Source organism: Salmo salar, chromosome ssa03 (assembly GCF_905237065.1).
Source record: "Salmo salar chromosome ssa03, Ssal_v3.1, whole genome shotgun sequence".
NCBI classification, from domain to species: domain Eukaryota; kingdom Metazoa; phylum Chordata; class Actinopteri; order Salmoniformes; family Salmonidae; genus Salmo; species Salmo salar.
The window spans coordinates 26860337-26886693 of NC_059444.1; the positions used below are offsets into that span (position 1 = coordinate 26860337).

General features: G+C 40.9%; 3 protein-coding genes across 7 annotated transcripts; all 3 read left to right on the forward strand.

Annotated features, from left to right (window-relative positions):
• Positions 1 to 5752: 5752 nt before the first annotated feature.
• LOC106599312 (neuropilin and tolloid-like protein 1) lies at positions 5753 to 12869 on the forward strand. Its single transcript, XM_014190483.2, has 9 exons — positions 5753 to 6042; positions 6328 to 6384; positions 6592 to 6726; positions 6816 to 7064; positions 8806 to 8847; positions 8968 to 9095; positions 9259 to 9487; positions 10987 to 11100; positions 11314 to 12869. Exons 1-9 carry the CDS (start codon positions 6015 to 6017, stop codon positions 11901 to 11903), a joined length of 1572 nt encoding a protein of 523 aa, XP_014045958.2. The 5' UTR covers positions 5753 to 6014; the 3' UTR covers positions 11904 to 12869.
• Positions 12692 to 14126, forward strand: atpsckmt (fATP synthase c subunit lysine N-methyltransferase). The gene is made up of 4 exons (XM_014190486.2): positions 12692 to 13085; positions 13357 to 13494; positions 13602 to 13652; positions 13786 to 14126. Exons 1-4 carry the CDS (start codon positions 12807 to 12809, stop codon positions 14014 to 14016), a joined length of 699 nt encoding a protein of 232 aa, XP_014045961.2. The 5' UTR covers positions 12692 to 12806; the 3' UTR covers positions 14017 to 14126.
• Positions 13787 to 25822, forward strand: LOC106599309 (E3 ubiquitin-protein ligase MARCHF6). 5 transcript variants are annotated; one of them, XM_014190474.2, is made up of 27 exons: positions 13787 to 13907; positions 14449 to 14552; positions 15230 to 15329; positions 15647 to 15720; positions 16365 to 16508; positions 16624 to 16696; positions 16836 to 17004; positions 17214 to 17397; positions 17717 to 17778; positions 17878 to 17910; positions 18006 to 18057; positions 18167 to 18225; positions 18425 to 18505; positions 18617 to 18685; positions 18917 to 18991; positions 19100 to 19234; positions 19358 to 19477; positions 19586 to 19686; positions 20163 to 20300; positions 21449 to 21644; positions 21822 to 21891; positions 22026 to 22225; positions 22978 to 23112; positions 23665 to 23754; positions 23901 to 24048; positions 24180 to 24315; positions 24587 to 25822. In XM_014190474.2, the coding sequence occupies exons 2-27, from the start codon at positions 14534 to 14536 to the stop codon at positions 24675 to 24677; spliced, it is 2754 nt and encodes a 917-aa protein (XP_014045949.1). In that variant the 5' UTR covers positions 13787 to 13907; positions 14449 to 14533; the 3' UTR covers positions 24678 to 25822. The 5 variants fall into 5 exon arrangements, with proteins under 5 accessions (XP_014045949.1, XP_014045948.1, XP_014045955.1 ...); XM_014190473.2 differs by lacking the exon at positions 13787 to 13907 and having other exon boundaries at positions 14261 to 14552; XM_014190480.2 differs by lacking the exon at positions 13787 to 13907 and having other exon boundaries at positions 14261 to 14552; positions 22026 to 22207.
• Positions 25823 to 26357: the final 535 nt, after the last annotated feature.

Sequence of the window (26357 nt, forward strand, 5' to 3'; positions counted from 1 at the left end):
CTCTCTCTCTCTCGCTCTTTCACTCACTCACTCACTCACACACAGTATATGTATAGTGTAGTGTCAAGGCTGTGATATGAGTTACACTTGCACCATCAAGTGGTTGGTTGGCAAATGCTAAATGAGCATATATGCCTGCCTGTATCTGTCTATATAAAATAGGTACAATTACAGTTTTTCTCAATTGTTTACACACATTTTCTGAAAGCATGCCTCATATTCTCAGAACTCTACACACAAATCCAAAAACACACACACAATGGGCAAAACCCCTCAATTCTCCAGCAAAATGAAACTTTACATTCAAAAAAACAATGTTATTTCTTATCAAAATGGTATTTTGTTTTCAAATGACACACACAAACCATCATATGAATAGACATTTATAAGAACCAGTTGAACACTGATGTGCTCAATGTAAAACACTATGATGAATGGAAAACACTTCTTCTCCATTCATCTTAATGACTTAGGCCTTTTTTGGTTCAGTGTTGCCATTACTACAGACAGTACATACATAAGTGTGTTGTAAAATATTTGAGAATATTGTTTTTATACTCAGAACACACAAATACACGGTAACAAATATATTTTATTTTCCCCACAAAAACAATCCCATTCCCAACCAACACAAAGTTGCACATACAGTGGTCTACATACAAAACAGAAGAATGTATACAGTTACAGTAAACAAATAAAAAATAAAACATTTTTTAAACTATGCTGCATCCTCTGTTCTGTTGCGGTCTGGCCACAGCACCTCATCCACATCACAAGCAATGTTTTCCCTGGCCAAGCAGCGGGGGAAATATCGCCTAGCATGGCGATTCCAGCCATGAAAAGCATCAGCTGCTATATCTCCACATGCGTCTTCCATAGCTTGGAGAAGAGGTATACGCGTTTGTGGATTTCGGTCATACACTTTCCATCTCCAGGCAGAAAAAAATTCCTCAATAGGATTGAGGAATGGAGAATATGGAGGGAGATAAACAACTAAAACGCGTGGGTGGGCAGTGAACCAGTTACGAACCAGAGCAGCCCTGTGGAAACTTACGTTGTCCCAAATGACAACGTACCTGAGCTGCTCTGGGCCATCTACCTGATCTGGTGGAATGAGTGTGTTGTGTAGGGTGTCCAGGAATGTGATCAGATGGGCGGTGTTGTAGGGGCCAAGGGTAGCATGGTGATGGATGACGCCGTGGTGGGTAATCGCTGCACACATTGTGATGTTCCCTCTGCGCTGTTATGGCGTTATTTTCTAGGACCATGTTGATGATTTCAGTTTCCTGTTCAGGAGACAGAACACGTTCTCGACCACCTTGTGTTGGTAATCTTTCAGTTCTGCCAAACAAATAGTCAAATACTGTAAATACAAAGTAGGAATACATTTCCCAAATACTTGAAACATACTTTATTTTTACAGTCCTACAGAACAGTCCACAGGCAATACTGTACTACTGTACTCATTGAGTACTGTATTGATATGCAGTACTGCAATTTTCTAGTGAGAGTAGATTTCTTACCTATTCTCATTTCGGAATGTCCGGATGATGGATGCTACAGTGTACCTGCTCAAATTTGGCTGTACTCTTTGCCCAGCCTCCCTCATTGTTAGACCATGGTTGACCACATCATCAACCAAAGTGGCTCGGATCTCATCAGAGATTACGGTGCTTGGCCTTCCTCATCCTCGTCCTCCCCGTCCTCCTCCTCTTACTCTCACTCCTCTGGCTCTGCCTCTGTTTCCAATGTAGGCATCCATTGCTCCAAAACAGAAGAGCTCACCTGTTGCACTTTTATGCTAAAGCTCTGATTGCTAATTGTAAAACTGTGTGACGGGTGTTTGCCCATGTGATGAGTCAGTGTGCATATTTGAATGGCAGTGTGTTCATTGTGAAAACAAGAGATTTTCTGCATGAAAATTGTGCCAAATGCAAAGAATTGTGTGTAGTGTTTTGAAAAAAGTGTGTTTTAGAACTGCAATTTGAGTGTAAAGCAGGAATTGTGCTTGTAGTTAAGCAGAATTGGTTCAGGGGGTTGGTGCATGAGTTACATGTTGTGGTCATTGTGTCTCAAGTACCAGTATTTGTGTGTAAACAATTGAGAAAACCTGTAAAGGAAAGGAGAGTTGAGAGTAGATGGTATTCTGATATTCATGGAAAGCCCAATGTAGACTGTTCTCTGTTATATCACACCCAGGGCCATATTGACAACATTTTACAGTCAATATGACCTACTTCTTATACTTAACATTATTGCTTACCATATTGAAACAGATGGTAAGTCTGATAATAACTGTTTTCTTCTCAAATCTCTATTAAGTCTATTTAAACTAAAGACTTTAATCTCTGGTTTTGGATTGTCTCCATAATAATCATGTATCAAAATCTGTCAAAATACTATGTTTTGTAGACAAAGTTACATCAGAATGATTGTTTAGTGGGTAGAATTTAGGGACTCCTGAACATAGACTACACACCCCACTTGGGTGCAGCTCATCCAAACTGCAGCTAATACTTGCCTTGATATGCCAAGCATGGCACAATTGCTTATGGCTCCGTGCAGATAATATTGTGTAATTACAGATTTGATACTGACTGTGCACGCAGTGGTCACAGACTAGCTAGTCTGTGCATATGGATAGCTATGTGCATGCGGTCTCACGAGACCGATATAGTATAATGCCTTCTGATTAGTTACATAATACTTTAAAAAACATTCACAGAGAAATATAAACCTTGTTCAACATTCATACATGTTTCATTGCAAGAAAGTGGCATTGCCATTATAATGTGACTGGTGAGTGCGTTTGGGGAATGGATACAGCCAGTGACTGACTCAATTCCTCTGTGTCATCATGAATTCAGATTTTGCTATTCTGTCTGAGTGTGCAAAAAATTAAGACCCGTTAATTGTCCTGATAAAACTCTGAATAACAACAATCTGCCTCACAGTAACTAAAGCCAGATGGATTGTATTGTCAGATTTGTCTCCCTTCTGTAGAATATCAAGGGAGTTGATTTCTCTTTGGTCTGGAACAGTGAGAAGTAATCCAGCTTTGCAACATTGAGGCTATGTGAATGAGATACCTGTTTGCAATACTTATATGGGAAACTCAAGCTCATCTTTTTTCCTCAGAAATATTGAACGATATGGATCTGTTTAAATATATATTTTCTGAAACCTTTATGGAATTCAAAATACTTTACTTTTACTTTATTTCTTCATCCCATATGGCAGTCAAAAACATTCAACAGAAATGCATGGGTTTTATTCATAGATAAAAGGCATGACAAAGAGACACAATACTACATACTGTATAGGGAGTTCAGGTTGAGTTTATAGGACTGTCTTTATTTTTGCATGGATTGTAGATAAAAAAACGTGCGTATGATATGAGAGATGTTATTTCCACACAGTGAACTGACTGTTTTGTCAGCAAACCCTGTTCAACACACCCTATTGCCCATAATCATTTCACACCAGGGACACCTGGCCTTAAGGAATGAAATGCAATTCTGGCAAGAGGACAGCTGAACATATTACTGTAACTCCCCACCCTCCTCTGTCTGCATCTGTTTGATACTTTGTTCATGTTGTTTGGATGATTCCTTTCATTTGCGTTTTTCTCATCATAGTGAAGTTTAATATGCAGCATTATCCAGTATTATGATCTTGGTTCCTGTATGGACCCACTGTTACCTTCTACTCATATGGGAAAGGCTTCAGACAGAGGTTGCCAAAGTTAATTTGAGACTGGATGAACCCTCCTCCCATCTGTTTTCTGAGACCCGTTGCCAAGTAAACTTTTGTTAATTGCATCAACCCTTATTCTAGCTTCCCTGCTGCCTATCATAACAATGCTCCCCAATTGAGGTTGATTCTAAGTTGAACTGGTCTAAAATGCCAATTCAATTTCTTGAATTTGAATTGGCCACACCGAGCAGGAAGCAGAAGTAGAATTTAATTTGATGAAATTCCTTGAAATTCAAATGGATACTTTCTTCCATAAATCATTAAGCACATGTTTATTTTGTATATAATGTATGGTAAGCAATACATATTTTTTTTTCTTGAAACATTTAAAAGAGTTTCAAGTAATTATAGTGGTCTGTAAATATTGTTAGATATTTTTTTTAGGTTTTCTATAATAATTCTATAATATAATAATGTTATTAAATATTTAAAAAAACATACATATCCAAGAATGCATTAGATCAAACACTCCAGAATGGAATGGAACAACCTAACATCTAATTACAAAAATACCAACAAAATACTGTTTGACATCTTTGAGTTATAATCAAGCTAATTTTAGAAATTGTATTTATTTTTTACTTTGAGGTGGCAGATGCTTTTGGCTAAATATATGTCAAAGGAATGAGACTCATATAGCTACAGTATATACTCACCGGGCCAGTTTATTAGGTACACCCATCTAGAACCGGGTTGGACCCCCCTTCGCCTTCAGAACAGCCTGAATTCTTCAGTGGAATTTTACAAGGAGTCTTAAACGTTCCACAGGGATGTTGGTCCATGCTGACAAGATGGCATCACGCAGTTGCTGCAGATTGGACGGCGGTACATTCCTGTTTCAAACAGCCCGTTCCATCTCATCCCAAACATGCTCTATTGGGTTAAGGTCAGGGGACAGCGCAGGCCACTCAAGTAAACTGAACTCGATATCATGTTCCAGATCATTTTTTCCCACTCCTCATTTGTCCAGTGTTGGTGATCGCGTGCTCACTGGAGCCGTTTCTTCTTGTTTTTAGCTGATAAGAGTGGTGTGGCAATAGCCCGTCCATGACAAGATCTAAAAAAAGCCTAGGAGGGCGGCAGTTTCTGAGATACTGAATCTGGCACGCCTGGCACCGACGATCATACCAAGCTCAAAGTTGCTTAGGTCACTCATTTTGCCCATTATAACGTTCAATATACAGTAACTGAATGCCTCGATGCCCATCTGCCTGCTTTATATAGCAAGCCACAGCAATGTGACTCACCGTCTGTATGAGCCATCCATTTTCGTGAGAGTGTACCTAATGTACGTTTCATGTCTCAGTTGAATTTCTTTGAATTCAATTCTACTTCTTTTAATTCAAATTCAATTCTGTTACCTATGGGGTGTGAACAATTCAAATTCGAATTTTAATTCCTGGATTGAATTGAAATTCCAAAATGACCCAAACCCAGACCCCAATTCATCTCTAATATCTTATTTTATTTAACCTTTATTTAACTAGACAAGTCAGTTAAGAACAAATTCTTATTTACAATGAGGGCCTTCCCCGGCCAAACCCTAACCCAGGCGACGCTGGGCCAATTGTGCGCTGCCCTATGAGACTCCCAATCACGGCCGGTTGTGATACAGCCTGGAATCGAACCAGGGTCTGTAGTGACGTATCTAGCACTGAGATGCAGTGCCTTAGACCGCTGCGCCACACCGGAGCCACAAAACAAAAAAATAAGTTGAGCTTGAGTTGAAGCTGAATTGCCGTTCCTTTATAAAACAACATCATTATAGTTTATTAACTAGTTATTACAGTACTACCAGAATTGAATATCCTATATATTTGAGAGTAAGGTGGCTTGAAGTGTCTGGCTTGAAGTGTCCAGACCAAGTATTTATGCAGAACGTCCACGGGAAATAAATACCACAAGCACAGAGACCTATGATGATGTACACCGGCATGTGGCAGATATAATACGGGAAATTGGCACGATGTCAACTGTCAAGGATACTATACTCACTGAAGGTTGCTGTCGGTCGGATTATCGTCGCTGCGCTTGGATGGAAATCAGGACTCAGGAGAACGTTCAGATCTGCCTGTCACAGCAGCAGCGGATGGATTGAGACTGCTTTTCCTCCCGTAACTTTGTATTTGTGTTTTGTTTACACTGAAATAAAATAGGGATATCGTGGATATGATGATTGAATTTTCCCGTTGCACGGAATAATGATTCGTTCATTTCGTTTTGGAAATATTTGGGATTGAAAACAGCAAGGATTAGACATGGTGAACAAATTTGCCTTGCCTCTCGGTAAATTTTGTCTACTTTTGTTTGTATCACATGATCTCTTTAAAAGCATAGTTAGATGGTCAACAGCATAGTTAAATCAATGCTTGCCGTTGAACTTTCCAGCCATGACGCTTTAAAAAAAACGCTACATGTGAATTCATTATGCTATGAAACGAAATGGTAATTTCTGGATTTTGTGGAACATCCTTTTATTTTGTGGTTTAGTAACATACACAAACACAATTTCCATAGCCAATTGTTTTCTGGGTATTTTTTTCTAACTTTCATTTCCTTTTATTTTTACAGCAGTAGTCGCAGGTCTAATCACTCTTGGATTGTCTGGTACACCGGGGAAAAAAGCAGGTAACACTGAAATATACACTGTGTGTAGAGTTATTTATTTCCCTGTTATGTTGGAATCTCTCTAACTGGGAAAAGTAATGTCTGTCTAATGAAGAAGACCATGAAACACCAGATCAATAACAATACATTTGATACATTTTTAATGTCAGACAAAGCTGGATGGTATAATGCTATGATTGGCACCTGAACATTAATCTTGTGCTTCAGTGACAAACAATTCAGGGGTGACTCCAATAGGCCAATGTGGCACCTGGATAAAGGAGGCTGAGGGAGGCCTGTTCACCTCCCCCAACTACCCCCAAAAGTACCCACCAGAGCGAACATGTATTTATATCATTGAAGGTAAGACATAAACACCATCTCAACAAGTAAATGTTTTTTGTTGGATATTGTGTTTCTTTTTCTTACATTTCCCCACTGTGTTCTCTCAGCTTCACCAAGACAATGCATCGACCTCTTCTTTGATGAGAAGTATTCAATAGAGCCTTCATGGGAATGCAAATTTGACCACATTGAAGTCCGCGATGGGCCCTTTTCCTTCTCCACTTTAATTGGTCGATACTGTGGCCAGGAAAGCCCTTTGTATATTAAATCAAGTGGGCGATACCTGCATATAAAGTTTGTCGCAGACGGCGAACTAGAGGCAATTGGATTTTCAGCACGCTATAACTTCACTCAAGGTAATATCATTTCAAATACATCAATTTGCTTTAAACGTTTCAATATTTGCAGTGTTATTCTGAGGTTGTTGCTGAATGTGTGACTCCGACAGGCTAACTGTTTGTCTCACACATGGAGACACACAGACACAATACTGACATAAAGTTGTACACATCCAGTTAATGCAGAGAACTTCAGCCAAAACAATTTACCCTTTACAGCTCAGTGACTGAGCTACAGCTACAGGAGATTGGTGTGGTGCTTACTGCTGTGTGTGTCCATATCAGCTGCTGCATTTGTAGTGCAGGCACACATGCTGCAACTGGGGAGGGGGGGGGTGTTATCTCCTCCTTCACCCAGCCCAGTTAATGAAAGCTTGTCTTCAGGGGAGTACAGCTTGTCAGCTCTGAGCCTCGGCTTAAGGGATACCCATGCAGTTGACAATTTATTACTGGCAGAATTTATAGGGCACTTACGTTGGGAGGAAAGATTCATCTGCTTCCTTGTTTCCCTCTCTCCCAATCAAAGCCATTCATCAGATCAATCTTTCAAAAATGTCTCAGTAACCTCACATTCTCGGGAAGGTTTTGACATTGCCAGTAGACATGGTTATTCTTTATCACTGCCTGCCCTCCATTGGAGTCAAGACTTGAAGTGAGTGGCTCATCCACAAGTTCCGGTGAGATACTTCAGTGTCAAAAGATGAATATAGATTGATATAAATAGATATAAATTGATTCCCATATAATCTCTCCCTGAAACACAGTGGCACATTTTGAGGAGTGAGTGAGTGTGAGGGTACGTTTTGCGGGACTATTACAACAAAAAGTATCCATAAAGAAAGTATCCATGCAACAATACTCTAGCCAATAGAAAGCCTTCCCAGGCCTGCGTTGGTAGAGAAGTACAAGCTGATTTCCCAGTGTTTACCTCAGAAGTAATGAATCCTTTAGTGCCAAATGCTAATCTCTTCTAATTCCTCTCATCAGTGGCAGGATAATTAATTGACCGATCATCATCTTATTACTACACTGTTACATAAGCGTAAGTGTTTGCAGTAAATATTTGTTTTAAACTGGATAGAAAAGCAAGATTGACATATGTTTAATATATTTTCGTATTTCTTTCAGTACATCTTCTGACACACACACACACACACACACACACACACACACACACACACACACACACACACACACACACACACACACACACACACACACACACACACACACACACACACAGTGAATAATCCATGATGCAGAGGTAAGAAACAAGAGGATTAATAAGGATTCATGGCTGAGGTTAGGTTTTAAATAGCTCAGACAGCTGATATTGGTGATATTACAAAGATCTGCCTCTAAATATAACTGTTTTATATTTATATTCATATTTCAAAAACGGGTTTCTCCCTCAACCTCATCTTTTTAGATGATATCATGAAAACATTTTGGAAGTCCCATTTTATCACTTGGTTCTCATTGCTTGTGCAGCATAATCTGTATAAAGCCGGTCCAAGGATTATTAATCCACCTACAAATCATAATGGTGAAGCTTTAGGATAGAAGTCCTGTTCTTTCTGTCTCGACATTTTTTATGAAGGACAAGTGGATGATTGCAGAATGGATTAAACTAAGGACAGAGTTCACACAGTCAAGAATATGCATTGCTGGCCCATATCCTTTCAGACACAGAACATGTATTTTGTGAAATGGCAGAAAAAGTATACAATAGGTTCTCTGTTGTGTGCTCTCTTTTCAGATCCTGAATTTAAAGACATGGGTGTCCTACCGCCTCTGCCTTGTAGGTACACGGTTCTTCTTATATCACCTATGTAAACATATATAAGCCTCATACTGTATATTGTAACAGCCAACTGTTGTGTAACTAACACACTATGCAATGGACTCTCCTGTACTACAGTTTGTGAATTTGATCTGGGTGGATCAGATGGGATCATTGATTCTGCAGCAATACTCAAAGAGGGCAAAGCCTTACAGACAGAGGCTGTGGACTGTAGGTGGTTCATTCGAGCGCCACCAAAGGGAAGGGTCAGTACAGTTCTTGTGTGTTTTTCTTCTTCATATTTGCAATATCCCTCACTCACATTCTCCATTAGTCTTCTGGAAAACATGCTATACAAAAGATACACAAGTCAAGTTCCCATTTGGTTGGGAACCTGTTGTTTCACACTTTTATTTCACTTTTTTGCAGATCTATTTGCGATTTTTGGAATATGAGATGCACAACTCCAATGAATGCAAACGTAACTTTGTGGCTGTGTACGACGGGAGTAGCTCAGTGGAGCACCTGAAGAACAAGTTCTGCAGCACAGTTGCCAACGATGTCATGTTGGTTACCTCGGTGGGGGTCATACGAATGTGGGCTGATCAGGGCAGCCGAAAAAGCCGCTTCCGGATCCTTTTCACAACCTTCCTAGAGCGTTAGTGAATTAATTTGACAATTTCCACTCCATCTACTGCTATGTTTAATTGTTGACACATTGTTTGAAATGTTCCAATTAGTTTGTAAGGAGAGGCAGTCGCAGGGAATACAGGGTCCCCTTTACTGGGTTATTGTATCACTGTAAAAAATATATAGTTGTTTCAACTAATTATTATTAAGTAACTGGTTCCACAACCTTTTTTAGTTTACTCAACTTTTTAATCAAAGTATTAACTGAACTTACATTCTTTAGTTAGTCCAAACTTATCTCAAACTTAGGCAACAATTCAGTCAATTTAAAATGATGTCTTTGCTCAACTTGTCTCATATGTTCATTCAACCAGAAATTATTATATGGGCATCTTCATCAACAACAACAAAAACTCTGTGGAACTAGTTACACACACACACAGTGCTTTTGACATACAATATTTTCAACTTACACATTTGATTACATTGTCCATGTTCATTTATACAGTAATTATTATTCAACATGTCCTCACCTGCAATTTGAACTGACAACCTCTTGGTTTACAGAATACCGATCTTCCTGCAATGCCTGTGCCAATGATTGATTTGACCTGTACTGCTACACTTTGCACTTCAAAGTAAATCTCTGTTAAAAGTACACTCAAATAAAACAATTTTATTTATCACAGTGATTAAGGATTAACATTAAAACTGAGTAATATGCCCCACCAACATTAGACAACTACTGTATACAGAAAACCCTAAATGCTGAAATAAGTAAATCAAATCAATGATGAGAGAATAGTCAGATTAACTGATAACTGACACAGACATGGTGGTGTAGCAGGAAGATCAGTATGCCATGAACCAAAAGGTTGTGAGTTCAAATCCCAGGCAAGCTTGATGAATAATAATGACATGTTGCATAATAATGATTGTATAAATGAACATGCACAATGTAATCATGTCTCTCAAATATATAAATTGAAAACATTGTATGTTAAAGGCACTGTGTGTGTAACCAGTTGCATAGCCTTTCTTAGTTAAGATGCCAAAATAATAATTTCTAGTTGAACGAATATATGAGACAAGTTAAGCAAACAGATCATTTTAAATTGACTGAATTGTTGTCTATGTTTTATCAAGTTGGAGCTAAGTTTGGGCCAACTAAAAATGTTAAGTTCAGGTAACACTTTTGACCGAAAAGTTGAGTAACTGTGGAACCAGTTACTTTGTAATAATTAGTTGAAACAACTAGATTTATTTTACAGTGTAGTAACAACACTCCTGGACCAAACGTGATCTAAAGCCACTTGCACACTGCCACATTAAACCCCATCAAACACCAACAAACACTGAAAAAAAAAAAAATGCACATAGGTGTCTGTTTGTTGGCATTTGTTGAAGTTTGTTGTGGCAGTGTGCCTTCTTGACAATGAGCCTTATTGTTTGCTTTTTAATGTAATTCATTAGTTTCAAACCCTATTTAATGTTTAGGGATTAAAGTTATCTTCCCCTTGTTTTCAGCTCCATGTGAAGCGGAGGCTTTCTTTTGCCATAGCAACATGTGTATCAACACCAGCTTAGTGTGCAACGGGATCCAGAACTGTGTCTACCCCTGGGACGAGAACAACTGCAAAGGTGAGACACCTGTTCCATTTGGGTATAGAGCTGACAAATATAAACTACAGTCAATGTTTTAGGTTACCTGTATGACAAAAGTACAAGTTAATGGTGCATTCTAAACGTAATGTTGATAAATCTAAATGTAACTTTCATCACACTATTCATCACAATTCAAACCTAGCCGCCAAAATAGAAAACTTAATTGTATGTAATATTTACTGTCCACAGAGAAGAGGAAAGCCAGCATCTTAGACAATATTGACCACACCAATGTCACAATCATTCTAGTCACCTGTGGTCTGGTGGTTGTCCTTCTCATTGTGGCAAGTATCATTCAAGTTAAACAGCCACGCAAAAAATACATCATCAGGAGGGATGACTTTGACCCCACATTGCTCCACGAGGCCTTTGAGCCGCCACATTATGAACTGTGCACTCTGCGGAGGGCAGCCTCTGCCGACCACATGAGCGAAATGGCTATGGCCGAGGACTTTGATAAGTTTCACAAACTCACACGGTCTTCGTCCAAATGCATTCGTGACCACCACTGCGGCGGAGCCCACTCCCAGGTGTCCAGCGTCAGGGGAAGCCAAAGTAACCTGAGTGTGCGGGACGCAGCCATTATGTCAGACATACCTCTCTCCCAGTCCCACCAGGCCACACCCTCCAGCCACAGGAATATACTGATGATGAAGTACAGTTACTCACAGGACGGGCAGGATGGTTGTGACCAGGATGACGACATGGATGACTGTCCGACCCCCAGCCAGAGCCACCATGTCCTGGCTGCACACCAGTCAATGTCCAATGATTTCTGAGGTATGAGGAACATGCATGCCCTACAACCACACAGATTTTCTGTTCCTCTTTGCTTGTTCCATTTGTTTTAAATAAATATGTTTTTGTTCTGCTTGGATTCACACGAGTAGCCTACAAATTAAGAATGCATATCATAGAATGGTTGTGGTTTTGTAAGTATTTTCTGTGAACAAAAAACATACACATTCTGATATGATCTATGGTGTCCCCTTGATTTTAATTTATGTATGTTGTGGATATGAAGTTGTTTATTTTCCCCCTTTGACTGTGTACATGAAAAATACAATATACATCATGTGTTTGCACCTGTTATGATTTAATATTTCGTTTTTTATTGTTGAATGGTGTTGTCTATACAGTGTTTTTTCCTGTCAGTTATAATACATTGCTCCCTCTGTATTGTCGAGGCTACCCCATCTCCAAATACTGTACCTCTGTTTTGTTATTACATTTACAAATGTATTATCATTTTACATCAACATTATATTATGAAATGCTTGGTTTTGTGACACATAGGGTGGTAGTAATAGAGGATGGCATGTTGACCACAGGAAAAAGCAAGATGATTGAGTAGAACTAGGAACCACCGAAACTGTATTTCGCATGAAGTCGGACAAAAACCTGCAGCACACCTTGGTCCAGAACGAGAGGAGAGAGAGTTTTCGATTCTAATAAAGTATTTTCACCTTTTCTGACATTCAAATGTCATGTCAGTTTGCTATTTAGTTACGTCCCACGTGTTTAAGTGTAACGTTATTTCTGGTGGTTAGTCTCGTAATGTTTACATGTTCTTGAATGATGTAGCTATCAATACATGTCCTTGGATGAGTAGCTAGCTAACAGTGGGAGGAGAGGTTTCCAGCAGCTCGCGCTCATTCATTTATTCAAAGTAGCAAGTCATCATGGCCGAACACCGTCTACTGGAAACGGAGGCGATACAATGTAACGTTAATGCTAAAGACAGCGGCTTCAAAAAACGTTTAGGACTGATCGCAACTGGAATTGTCGGGGGGTCATTGGTTGCCCTTTACGCTGTTGCAGGTCCATTTGTTGCACCTGCTTTGAGAAAGGTGTGCCTACCTTATGTTCCCGCAACTACAGCACAGGTGGAAAATGTCCTGAAAGTGCTGCAGGCGAGATCTGGATCCCTCGTGGACATCGGAAGTGGGGATGGAAGAATAGTAAGTACACTAAGTAGTCTGATCAGAGGAGGACCAGCCATTGTCTGAAGTTGTGATTGTGACTTCACTTTTGATTGTTAAGTTAGATCCTTGGGTTTGTGCAATTTGCAGGGGTTGCACGCTTGACAGTAAATTAAAGTTACAAATTGCATTAGAGGGAATTTAGTTGTAGCCTATTAGCATCCCTGAAGACTTTTAGGCTGGACATGTGTAGTATTATGTTGCTCCTATCACTGGCACTTTGATTTAACCATGCATTACATTTCTGCAGGTGATAGCAGCTGCAAAGAAAGGATTTCGAGCCGTTGGATTTGAGTTGAATCCATGGTTGGTGTGGTACTCCCGTTACAGAGCTTGGAGAGCGGGTGTTCATCATTCTACTTCCTTCCACATATCAGATTTATGGAAGGTTAGTCAATCCACCAGTGATCATTTACAAATTGTTCTTTATCCAAAATAAAGTTGGGACTAATGTTGGGTCTTTCTTTTAATGTATGTGTATGCCCTGGTTCTCAGGTCAGCTTTAATCAGTACTCAAATGTTGTCATATTTGGAGTACCTCAGATGGTGAGTTTAACTCTTATTTATCTGCTAGACTTGACAAAATAAGGGTAGCTTTTTATTTTGTAAATGCCACCACGCATAGCACTACATCAACAATATGACCCTCAATATGAGAATTGATTGTATTACTTCACAGATGGATCAGTTGGAGGGCAAACTGCAGACAGAACTACAGAGCACAGCTAAAGTGGTGGCCTGCCGTTTCCCTTTTCCCACCTGGGCACCTGATGGCACCGCTGGAGAAGGAATAGACACTGTGTGGGTATACGATGCAGAGTCGTTCAAAACAGAAAGAGGAACACATCAGGGACATATTGTAACTCCACAGCAGCCCCTGGGCAATGATGACACTACCACGTCATACTAATTGTGTTCATCCCTGGATGCTTCAGGGATTTGTTGATTTGAAAAACCTTCCCAGGATGTTATCAAATCAAATGTGTGAGAGTCAGTAATAAACAAATTGTGATAATTTAAGCAAATTCCCCATCTTGCATTTCTTACTACCTAACACATTTCATTGAATTTGACTGAATATGAAAGTCTTAAAACGTATCTGTTTAATGTTAATTAAAAAAATATATAAAAGTGCGCAGCTTACTCTTGTACGGTAACCCAATACCGTCAGCATTTTGATAGTTGCTGTGCATAGCAGTTTTTACCGTAGCTAGCCTAGCCACAGGGCCCCCGGAGTGCCTGATAAAATTGCTACATTGTATCCCCACGGGGAATCAAATAGTGAAGTTACATTGTAACCAGTGATTGAATCGAACGTCATTCTGAGATGTTTTTTTTTTAGTTCGCTGGCTGCTAGGCTTTTCACCAACTAGCCAGACGGTGTTATGTGTTGACTGAAAAGGGGACAGTGTGCGTCAGCATTCAAGATGGACACCGCCGAGGAAGGTAGCTAGCAACCTCATCAACCCATCTTGTTAACACATTTACGTTACAGAATTAGTTAACCTCCTGTTGTGACACACATTTGATTGCGCCTCTAGGAATCTGTTTTGTCGCAAATTGACAATAACCCGTTTTTTCTTCTACCGAAGCTACATCCTGCATGAAGTAGCTAGCATCACTAGCTAACGTTAGCTAGCTTTAGCTAAATGACATGCCCTCACCACTAAGTCCAAGATGCAGTATAACCCACCTTTATCACTGCTAGTTAATAGCTAGCTTACTGACTTCTCTGCACTTCTACACGTTATTGATTACATTTCAATTCAATAGACTAGTGATGTATCCGTCCTCCATTTCTAGCTAGTTAACTAATCAACATAGCTAACATAACAACAGCAATATAGAATGTACCTGTTTGCCACCCATTAGTGCTGCCAATCACTTGATTAGTGACAGGTAAAGCATGGGGATGATTCGTTGATCTTTTGTAAAGTTAATCAAAAGCCCCAGAGTATTTACAAATGAAAGGTCCTGACAAAAAGAGTCTTGAGATCACTGAAAGATCTGCTAGCTATGTTTTCATGCACGTTGCATATGATGGTTTCTCAAAACAAAGCCTATCGGAATTTCATGAACCCTGTTCTCTGATTTTGCCTGATTCATGTCCTTGTCTTCTGCAGGGGATATATGCCGGGTCTGCCGGTCTGAAGGAACCCCGGACAAGCCACTATATCACCCCTGTGTTTGCACAGGAAGTATAAAATTCATCCATCAAGAATGGTATGTGGTGCTGGTTGGTTGTATACTCAAACACAGGGCCAGTGGCATTTCTTTAGAGACACTGGGTTCTTGCCAGAGCATGATACATTCAACAGAGAGGAGCAGAGCCAAGTATTACTATGGGAACGGTGTAATGGAAGCCAGGGTTTGACAAGTTGCATGAAAATGTGATCTGTTAGCCAGAGATGGGCTCTGATACTAGATCGCTCCCTGTGCTAAATCTAGCTAGATGGTCTGTCCTTAAGCAACTGAAATTGATCTTTTATATTGCTGCACATGTGACAACACACTTACATAATTCATCTGTATTTTCACAGCTTGGTACAATGGCTAAAACACAGCAGAAAAGAATACTGCGAGTTATGCAAACACAGATTTGCTTTTACGCCAAGTAAGTCATTCAATTTCATTTCCTTCTATATACCTATTCTGTTTAACATATTATTCAATGCAGCATTTACTTAAGTTATATAGGGTTCCATCAACGTGACTAACGTATAGGCCTAACCTACCTCATAGGGTCATTTGCCTGTTTTGACAGAGGGATTGCAGTCCAATATCATCATCCAATGACTGACCTCTAACATATTTCTTGAAGTATTTTATTTTGAAGTGCATATGCGGTCTTGGTCAGCCTCGGGAAGTATTACTTATTCTCATTTGAGTAAGACTGTGAGCTGCCCTGACTAGTTATCATTCAAGAGAGGCCTAGGGGACACACACATGGCCTTGTCTATACTAATCCATTACTCTAGTGTTGCTCAATCTAATCTCTATTTCTCTTACCGGAGTCCGTCTGCCATCCTCATTCATTTAGTGAGAGATTTAAATTGTAGTTTTCTCAGATGATTAAATTGTCTAAAGGACAAGCATAGTCTGTCATGATACCAGACAACCAGACAACTATTATGATCCAATGTAAGCTTTTCTTAGTTCTGAATGGACCCAATTAGGACCAGTAAAGGAAGGTTGGAATTTGAGGATGTGAAAATGAAATATCCTGTTTTGATACTTCCTTTCCTTTGTTTTTTCCAGTCTATTCTCCAGACATGCCTTCCCGACTGCCTGTCCAGGACATATTTGCGGGGCTGGTGACAAGTGTAGGCACAGCTATTAGATACTGGTTTCACTACACACTAGTTGCCTTTGCTTGGCTGGGAGTCGTTCCTCTCACAGCATGTAAGTACAAATGTTCTAAAACACAGTCTGGTGGTACATGTTGTTCAGTAAGCTATCCATTGTTGGCCTTGTTGAATATATCAGTGTGTGTTGACTGACTGTCTTATTGCCGCAGGTCGCATCTACAAGTGTCTGTTTACCGGCTCTGTGAGCTCACTCCTTACCCTGCCATTAGATATGCTTTCTACGTAAGATGGTCATTATTTTCTTTTCCTGAACCTGTACACAACAATACCCTGTAAAAACATTCAACAAATGTTGTCTAGTCATTTAGCCAATAACATTCTGACTCACCCTGAAAAAATTGTAATGTCCCTTCATCCACAGAGAGAACTTGCTGGCGGACTGCTTGCAGGGTTGTTTTGTGGTGACGTGTACACTCTGCGCCTTCATCAGTCTGGTATGGCTGCGGGAGCAGATTGTTCATGGTGGCGCCCCCCAGTGGCTGGAGCAGAATCAGCAGCCACAACATGCACCTGCTCCACAACTTAATGAGGTAACCAAAAATCCCACTACAAAGTCAAGTCAGTCACTCTGGGTGAACATAATTATGTGCTAACTATAGCATTCCTTCACTGCAACTTGTCACTTCTAAGTTGAGTGTTAAAGAGCGCTCAATACACTCTTCCTTAACCAGAGATAGCCTCTTCTAATGTTCTGGAGCTACCGCGCCCACCTTTGTGTCCCATGTCTTTTCCCCATCAGCAGGGCCCTGGTCCTGGGCAGGGGGTGGGTGAGAACCAGCCTGCTCCTGCTGCTGCTGAGCCCATGGCGGACAATGGTCCAGCGGCTGAGGTCCCTGACATCCAGGTGGACCCGGCAGAGGACATAGAGCTGGAGGACGAGGCTGGGGCTGAGGATGTAGGGGACGCCAACAATGGTGCACAAGGTATGAACATTCGAATGGAAAGGTTCTAGCCTGGACCCAGATCTGTTTGCACCATTTTTCATTGTCAGTGACAAGGATTTGGTATAATGGCACAAATAGACTGGCACTCAGGCTATAAAGGTTCTAGATGTTAACCTAATGCAGCCTTATTTCAAAGGCTAATTTAGGATGGTGGCTTTGCATTTTCCAATTTTTTTATATCATAATGTGTATTTTGTCATCATAGACATTAATTTGTAGGTGATTTCTGGACTGCTTGTTTGACAAAGTGTTAATTTGAGGTGTCAGTAAGTGAGGTGCTGCTTTTGTCCCTTTCTAGATGACATGAATTGGAATGCCCTGGAATGGGACCGGGCAGCAGAGGAGCTAACATGGGAGAGGGTGAGTTTGAGTTTGTGTTATATACCCATTGGTCATTGTTGTGTATAAGAAATGTAAAGTGAAATTGAACATTCTTTAAAAAAAAAAATGTATTCACAGATGCTCGGTCTTGATGGCTCCTTGGTTTTCCTGGTAAGTAGCTCATTCCCCATGTTTGATGAAATGTCGTACCCTTTTGAGAAAATCTTCAGGTTGTTGTAAATATGTTGTCCTTCTTTCTTCATCAGGAGCATGTCTTCTGGGTGGTCTCACTAAACACACTCTTCATTTTGGTGTTTGGTACGTGTCATTAAACTTATGTTAAGAGAATGTGCCTTTTTAATCAAAAAAAATAATATATATATATATCTAAAAGGATATTATAACAGTGACTAACATTCCTTTTCAGCTTTTTGTCCGTATCATATTGGACATTTCTCAGTTGTGGGTCTTGGCTTTGAAAATAATGTAAGTACCATCTTAGTGTAAGTTACATTGAATTTAAGGCCTTTCTCTTGCGTGTAACTAGAGAGATTATATTTGACATCTGTATGAATGGATTTTGTGAAGTTTGTTTTGGAATCTGAATGACTCGCTCCATACACTGTTGAGCTGCTTTGCAGTGTCAGAAAGAAGATTATTTGAATCATGTCATTTCCTGTTGCAGGTGCAGGCCTCCCACTTCGAAGGCCTCATCACCACCATCGTAGGCTACATCTTCCTGGCCATGACATTAATACTGTGCCATGTATCCTCTGGTATCTGTTACAAAAGGGTGTTATAGCCTAGTTTTAGTCTCTTATAGACATGTAGTACCTGTGATGTATTGCATGCGTTTTTTCCTTAATGAAAATCCCAGGGATTGGCAGCGTTGGTGCGATTCCAAAGATCCAGACACCTTTTAGGAGTGTGCTACATTGTTGTCAAGGTACTGAACATTATGATAATTATTTTTTTCCTTGATTGGAAATGCATAGCCTGACTGGTATATGACTAGTTTGTGTCTTATTGGCTCAGAAGTATATTCATACAGCGTATTGTGTTTATCTTGCGTACAGTATATTCTCAGTCTGGATTACAGTATAAACTAACAATTTGCCTTCTATTGCCATTGAAATACACACCAGTTTTAATACATATTGATATTATGATTAACCAGGTATCCCTGCTGGTAGTCGTGGAGATCGGTGTGTTCCCTGTCATCTGTGGCTGGTGGCTCGACATCTGCTCACTGGTAAGCCGACCATGTTCTTCTGCTTTAATGATGCGTCCTTTCAAAATAATAATTCATACCTCCATTTTCCTTTATTGAAAAGCCAAATGTTGTTCTGTGTTGTTGCAGGAGATGTTTGATGCCTCTCTGAAGGACAGAGAGCTGAGTTTTGACTCTGCTCCCGGCACCACCATGTTCCTCCACTGGCTTGTAGGGATGGTTTATGTCTTCTACTTTGCCTCGTTCATCCTCTTACTGCGAGAGGTGAGATGGTATTCTCTCTCATACCTTCATGGCTGTCATTTCAGGTGCCATAAACCTATGTGAAGAGATTTCTGCTGTTGAGTTATGTATCCCAATTAGATCTGTTTCTAATTGTCGCTCTAGGTGCTGAGACCTGGTGTTTTATGGTTTCTCAGAAACCTGAACGATCCTGACTTTAATCCTGTCCAAGAAATGATTCACCTGCCAATATACAGACATCTCAGAAGATTAATTCTATCAGTGGTGAGTTGCAACCCACTTATTCCTATCTAATGTACAATGCCGTAGCTATGGGTGCCTGGACAGGACATACAGTGCCAGTAACACTGGGTTTCTGGTCTTTCTCTGCAGGTGGTGTTTGGCTCCATAGTTTTACTAATGTTGTGGCTTCCCATAAGGACGATCAAATTCATCCTCCCAGCCTTCCTCCCCTACAATGTCATGCTGTACAGGTAAGTGGGGCGGCAGGTAGCCTAGTGGTTAGAGCGTTGGACTAGTAACCGAAAGGTTGCAAGATCGAATCCTGAGCTGACAAGGTAAAAATCTGTCGTTCTGCCCCTGAACAAGGGAGTTAACCCACTGTTCCCCGGGAGGCCGTCATTGAAAATAAGAATTTGTTCTTAACTGACTTGCCTAGTTAAATAAAGGTAAACTACATTTTTAAAAGTCTGGTGGCCTGGAGTAACAATGGAAGGACTTGACTTAAGCCATAGGCTCCTAGTAATGTCATGAAGCTGTTATGGCCGAAGTCGACCGTGTTGCAATTACCAGAAGATAAGTCATTGGCCGGATTGTGCCACGCTACATGCCACGCTACAACATCAATAACCAATGCATGTTTAGTAATGAATAAATGCCTCTTCAGTAACTAACAAATACCTCTGTAATGTACTCCGTTATGGGTGATGATAATGTCTCCGTTTCCCAGTGATGCTCCAGTCAGTGAGCTCTCTCTGGAACTGCTGCTACTTCAGGTGGTTCTGCCTGCGCTGCTGGAACAAGGTCACACACGCCAGTGGCTCAAAGGCCTGGTCAGAGCCTGGACCGTCACCGCTGGATATCTGCTGTGAGTGTCACACACAAACAACAACAAACCAACTCTCTGTTAGACTGTGAGTGTTCTTGGGCTTTATCATTTATATTGGAATCCATTATTTTACTGGGATATACACTACATGACCAAAAGTATGTGGACACCTGCTTGTCGAATCTCATAAAAATATGGAGTTGGTCTCCCTTTTGCTGCTATAACAGCCTCCATTCTTCTGGGACGGCTTTCCACTAGATGTTGGAACATTGCTGCGGGGACTGATGTTGGGTGATTAGGCCTGGCGTTCCAATTCATCCTAAAGGTGTTCGATGGGGTTGAGGTCAGGGCTCTGTGCAGGCCAGTCAAGTTCTTCCGCACTGATTTCGACAAACCATTTCTGTATCGAACTCGCTTTGTTCACTAGGGCATTGTCATGCTGAAACATGAAAGGGCCTTCCCAAAACTGTTGCCACAAAGTTGGAAGAACAGAATCGTCAAGAAAGTCATTGTATACTGTAGCATTAATATTTCCCTTCACTGGAACTACGTGGCCTAGCCCAAACCATGAAAAACAGCCCAAGACCATTATTTCTCCTCCACCAAACTTTACAGTTGGCACTATGCATTGGGGCAGGTAGCGTTCTCCTGACATCCGCCCAAACCCAGATTCGTCTGTCGGACTGCCTGATGATGAAGTGCGATTCATCACTCCAGACAACGCGTTTCCACTGCTCCAGAGTCCAATGGCGGCAAGCTTTACACCACTCCAGCCGACACTTGGCATTGCATATGGTGATCTTAGGCTTGTGTGCGGCTGCTCGGCCATGGAAACCCATTTCATGAAGCTCCCTATCCTATGACGGTGCCACGTTGGAAGTCACTGAGCTCCACAGTAAGGCCATTCTACTGCCAATGTTTGTCTATCGAGATTGCATGACTGTGTGCTCAATTTTATACACCTGTCAGCAACCGGTGTGGCTGAAATTGCCGAATCCACTAATTTGAAGAGGTGTCCACATACTTTTGTATATATGGTGTAGTTCATGTAGGCTCTCATTGTTCTCCCATAAAACCAGGGTTAAACCCCAGAGTTGAGCTATCATAGACTGACACATATCCTCAGCCTCAACTCAGCCAATTAGAAGACTTTGAACCCCATGTTAACGGTGCTGTCTGTGCCACAGAGACCTCCACTCGTACCTGTTGGGTGACCAGGAGGAGAATGACGATGATGCGGACCAGCAGGCCAACAACAATCCGCAGGGGAGGAATAACAACGCCATCCCTGATGGGCTGCACGCTGCCCACCAGGCTATCCTACAGCAGGGAGGTCCTGTTGGCTTCCAGCCCTACCACCAACCCATTAAGTTCAGCTTCAGGGTGAGTCATGATTATAACTTCCATATAATAATGATAATATGATTCACCTGGTAGGAGGTAGCCTGCCTAGCTATTCATTAGACCTGACACTTGTTTTCTCTAAGCCATCTTTGTCACAGAGCATGCAAATAAAATTCAATGTGGTCTATTCATGTGTATTCATTCTTGTTTTTCTAGATTGTGCTGCTGATCGTGTTCATGTGTGTGACACTGCTGGTGGCCAGTCTGGTGTGTCTCACGTTGCCAGGTGAATTCACTGTATAGTCCACTCAACTCACTCAATGGAATTGCGCTGTCCCACTCCACTTTCTTCCACATTTACCTACTGTCACCGTCTCTTACTCTCGCTGTCTCACCCCCTCACTCCGCCCCCTGCTACAGTATTTGCCGGCCGGTACCTGATGTCCCTCTGGACGGGCAGTGCAAAGATCCACGAGCTGTACACGGCAGCCTGCGGCCTATACGTGTGCTGGCTGTCCATCAGGGCCATCACCGTGCTGCTGGCCTGGATGCCCCAGGGCAGGAGGGTCATTCTGCTCAAGGTCCAGGAGTGGACCCTCATGGTAATGCTCTGCAACACGGTAATGACTATCAACACACACCACCAACACACACCTGAACTCTTCTTCTTCTAACTCACACTTCTTCTAACTCACACTTCTTCTAACTCACACTTCTTCTAACTCATTCTTCTTCTTCTTCTAACTCATTCTTCTTCTAACTCATTCTTCTTCTTCTTCTAACTCATTCTTCTTCTTCTTCTAACTCATTCTTCTTCTTCTTCTAACTCACACTTCTTCTAACTCATTCTTCTTCTTCTTCTAACTCATTCTTCTTCTAACTCATTCTTCTTCTTCTTCTAACTCATTCTTCTTCTAACTCATTCTTCTTCTTCTTCTAACTCATTCTTCTTCTTCTTCTAACTCATTCTTCTTCTAACTCATTCTTCTTCTTCTTCTAACTCATTCTTCTTCTTCTCCTAACTCATTCTTATTGTTTTTCCCCTCACACTTGTAATGCAAACAGCAACTGAATTAGAATAAGCATGTGATTTTATACAGCAAAATATATGGAAATATAGACATAAGACACACGAGTGGTTTCAATACTGTATGTTTTAGGGTTATGCTTTTTTATTATGCTGTGCTTTGTTAGTTTGCAGTGGCTCATCTCTGTGTGACTGCGTGGTTCTAGGTCATTCATGTCCTCTATATAGGCTGACTCCGAATGCAATCTGAAGTCCGCTCAGTGAAGTGATACCTACTGTATCTGTGTTGTGTGTTGAGAGGCCTGTGTTTCTAGCCCTCTGTTTTCTATACGTTTTGTACTGTAGATCCTGAAGACGGTGGTCGTGGCTGTGCTGCTGGTTGGAGCCATCCCTCTCCTGCTGGGCCTGCTATTTGAGCTGGTCATAGTAGCTCCTCTCAGGGTGCCATTGGACCAGACACCACTCTTCTACCCCTGGCAGGTACTGTAAGGGCCACCCATCTAACACCAATGACCATATAGCTTTACATTGGATTAAAATGGTAATCTTAAAATGTTACACTTTCCTGATGACTCATCCTGAATTTAATTCCGCTGCTCTATGATCACACCGTACATTGTCTAAAACTGCCTTCCTAGAATACATTTCTGCTGACGTCAAAATGAGGGGCGTTGTACAAAACAAATGAATCAACGATCAGTCTCTAACCAATCAAAGTATCGAAGTTGATAAGGTCATCATGTAGGCTGACTCTGGCCTAACCCACCGGTTTCTGTGACCAATCAGAACGGTCAGAATTTGTTTGCGTTTTACAAAATGTCAGGGAGGCATGCAAATCCAGCCTCATGGGGGAGAAGAAACGATAGTTTGGCCGGAGCGATGTGAATGGTCAGTCAGCTAATTTGACACTGCACCTAAAACTTTTATGATGAAGTCTTTAGCTTCCTGCAATCAGATAACAGAAGAAGAGGCAACAACAACCAACACCGCTGTTTAAGACTAACCTGCTCTTGTTGGGACTTTTTGTTTCAGGACTGGGCTCTGGGAGTGCTCCATGCCAAAATTATTGCTGCCATTACTCTGATGGGTCCCCAGTGGTGGCTGAAAACCGTGATCGAACAGGTCGCTCCCACAAGACTGTTTTACTATGATTATTACCCTAATTACTGTGAAGAGCTGTAGTATGATGCCATTAATAATATAGCTCAGATTAATGTTGAATACGTTTTGGAATTATATTGACTTCCTAGTGTTGTTCCCTCTTCTAGGTGTACGCTAACGGAATTCGCAACATTGATCTCCATTTCATCATCCGTAAGCTGGCTGCTCCGGTTATCTGTGTGCTACTGGTGTCTCTCTGTGTGCCCTATGTCATCTCTGCTGGCATCGTCCCCATCGTAGCTCAATATTCCCCAGGTAAGGCATTTATCAGATAATGAAAGTGTAATTATTGCTTTCAGTTGTGTGCGTGTGTGAGAGAGATGTATATTATTGGTGAGGGAAAGTGAGCAAATGTATCATTGAACCTCTGATTGCTCTTTCTGCAGGAGTTACCATGGAGATGCAGAATTTGGTGCAGAGGAGAATCTACCCGTTACTGGTCATGGTAGTCATGCTGGTGGGAATCCTCTCCTTCCAAATCCGTCAATTTAAGCGCCTTTATGAGCACATTAAGAATGACAAGTGAGTACTCTGACATTAAGTTCAGCACAACCACAGTTGTTACTTATTGCCGATACTGACCTGACAAAATGGTTTCCGGATGTCTTTCAGACTGTGTTAGTCTCCATTATGACAGTGGAGCACCATAGTTTCCAATACAAATCATAAAATGACTTCTCCAAGCCTCTGAGGATATACTTGTTGGCATACTGGTGTGCTATTTACACTCTGTAGCCTCTCTCCTTTCATGGCATGGTATTTCTCTCTGAAAGTATATATATTTTTCTCTCAGGTACCTGGTTGGACAGAGACTGGTGAACTATGAACGCAAGGCAGCTGGCAGAAGCACCACAGCCACACACAGCAGCTCTTCCCAGGAGTAGGAGCTGTTATCACCTGACCTGAGAAAACAGCCTCTAGCTATGAGGCCTCTCTCCTCCCTTCCCTTCTCTTCACCCGTCTCTTCACATTCATGACTCAAGCACTCGCAATGTCTTCTTTCACTCCCTGCTCACAAGCATAGCCGGAGAACTGAGAAGTTTGTTTTACAAAAAAGATTAAACAAAGGCAAAATGACCCTGATAACCAACCAACTTGGATTTGAAAAAATGGTTTAATCTTTGTACATCTTGAAAGGAAAAAAATAGTATTTTGTCAATTCATTTATTAAAGACTTTATTGTATGAGTTCCTGTTGTTGGGTCTGGATGGACTGCTACAGTACCTGACCTGTTTGACTAGGAGGAGGCAGAGTCCCGGGAAGCCTCTTTTCAGCTCTGCTCTATGGGATAATCCCATTGGAACACATGACTGAAGCTGTGCTTTAGAGGGAGCAATGTGAGACAAGGCTAAAGAACTTTGGGATCAGTTTTTGTAGTTTGTATTTATTAGTTTCGATTTCCCTTTTTAGGGGTTTAGTATTACAGTGTGTGGGTGAGAGGTTGTTGTTATTTGCAAGAAAGAAAAGTTCCTATTGGAATGGGTGATTTAGTCTTTCTGCAGCGGGGCTTAAAGAAAGGGACTTTTTAATTCAGATTTATAGATTTCGGTTCACTGACCGGCCACAAAGGAGCTAATGAGTGTGTCAGGCTTCCGTGAATAGCAATATACTGGCTTGATGGTCTCCTGTCTCAGGCTGGGGTTATTAACTAACCCAGCTAGACAGATATTTATATGATGTAGCTCTGTTTGGTCTCATTTGAGAGAACCCTAAAAGGCAGAGTATCTGCTGAGTTTGGCATTAGGAATTTGCAAGATTGTAACTGTGCTCATGAAATTTGTATAATTTCTACTCTACATTTCTTGCTACACCTGTTCTTACTTATGCACGAATATCAGTCTGTTGCACTTTAAAAAGCTTTAACATAGTGGGAATCATTCATAAACCATTTTAGTTATATCAAGTATTTCAATCTGGGGGCGAGAACACTAAAATACAATTAAATATGAGTTTTGGATCTAGTTTGACACTTTTTGGGGCTGTGTGTTGAGATATGTTTGTAAATAAAGCATATTTTTTTTTCACTGTGTACCATTGTCTTATCGGTTCCAGGTTTAAGACTTGATTTCTAACTTTCAGAGAGTGTATTAAATGCTCAGATTCTATAAGTGACCTTCTAGTAACTTAATACACAAAACTGGATGCTGGTGTTTACCTGTTGAGTTTACGCTGACTCATTTTTAAGCAAATGTTCTATTTTTATAAGTGCATATAGAGGCAGTTTCTAGTTGTGTAAATCTTGTGTTGCTGTTTTGTCTGCTTCATGTTGTTTTTCTGCGTGTTCCTGAGTGGTCAAGTGTGTATTGGTCATCTTAATAAATGGCTACTAAAAAAAACCCATGGATGTGAATAATAGCATAAAATACTTCCTCTTGTGTTGTATCATGATAATAAGCCTTGCTCAGTCACCTCTTCCTATAGCATGTGTGTTTGTTGGGGAGATATTGGCGATATAACAACATCCCTACATGGGAGGATTAACATTTCGTTTTTACAATTTTTAAATACTGCTAAATTACTTGTGATTGTGTGTGTGTTACCCCTTCCTTCACATTTGAGTTCTT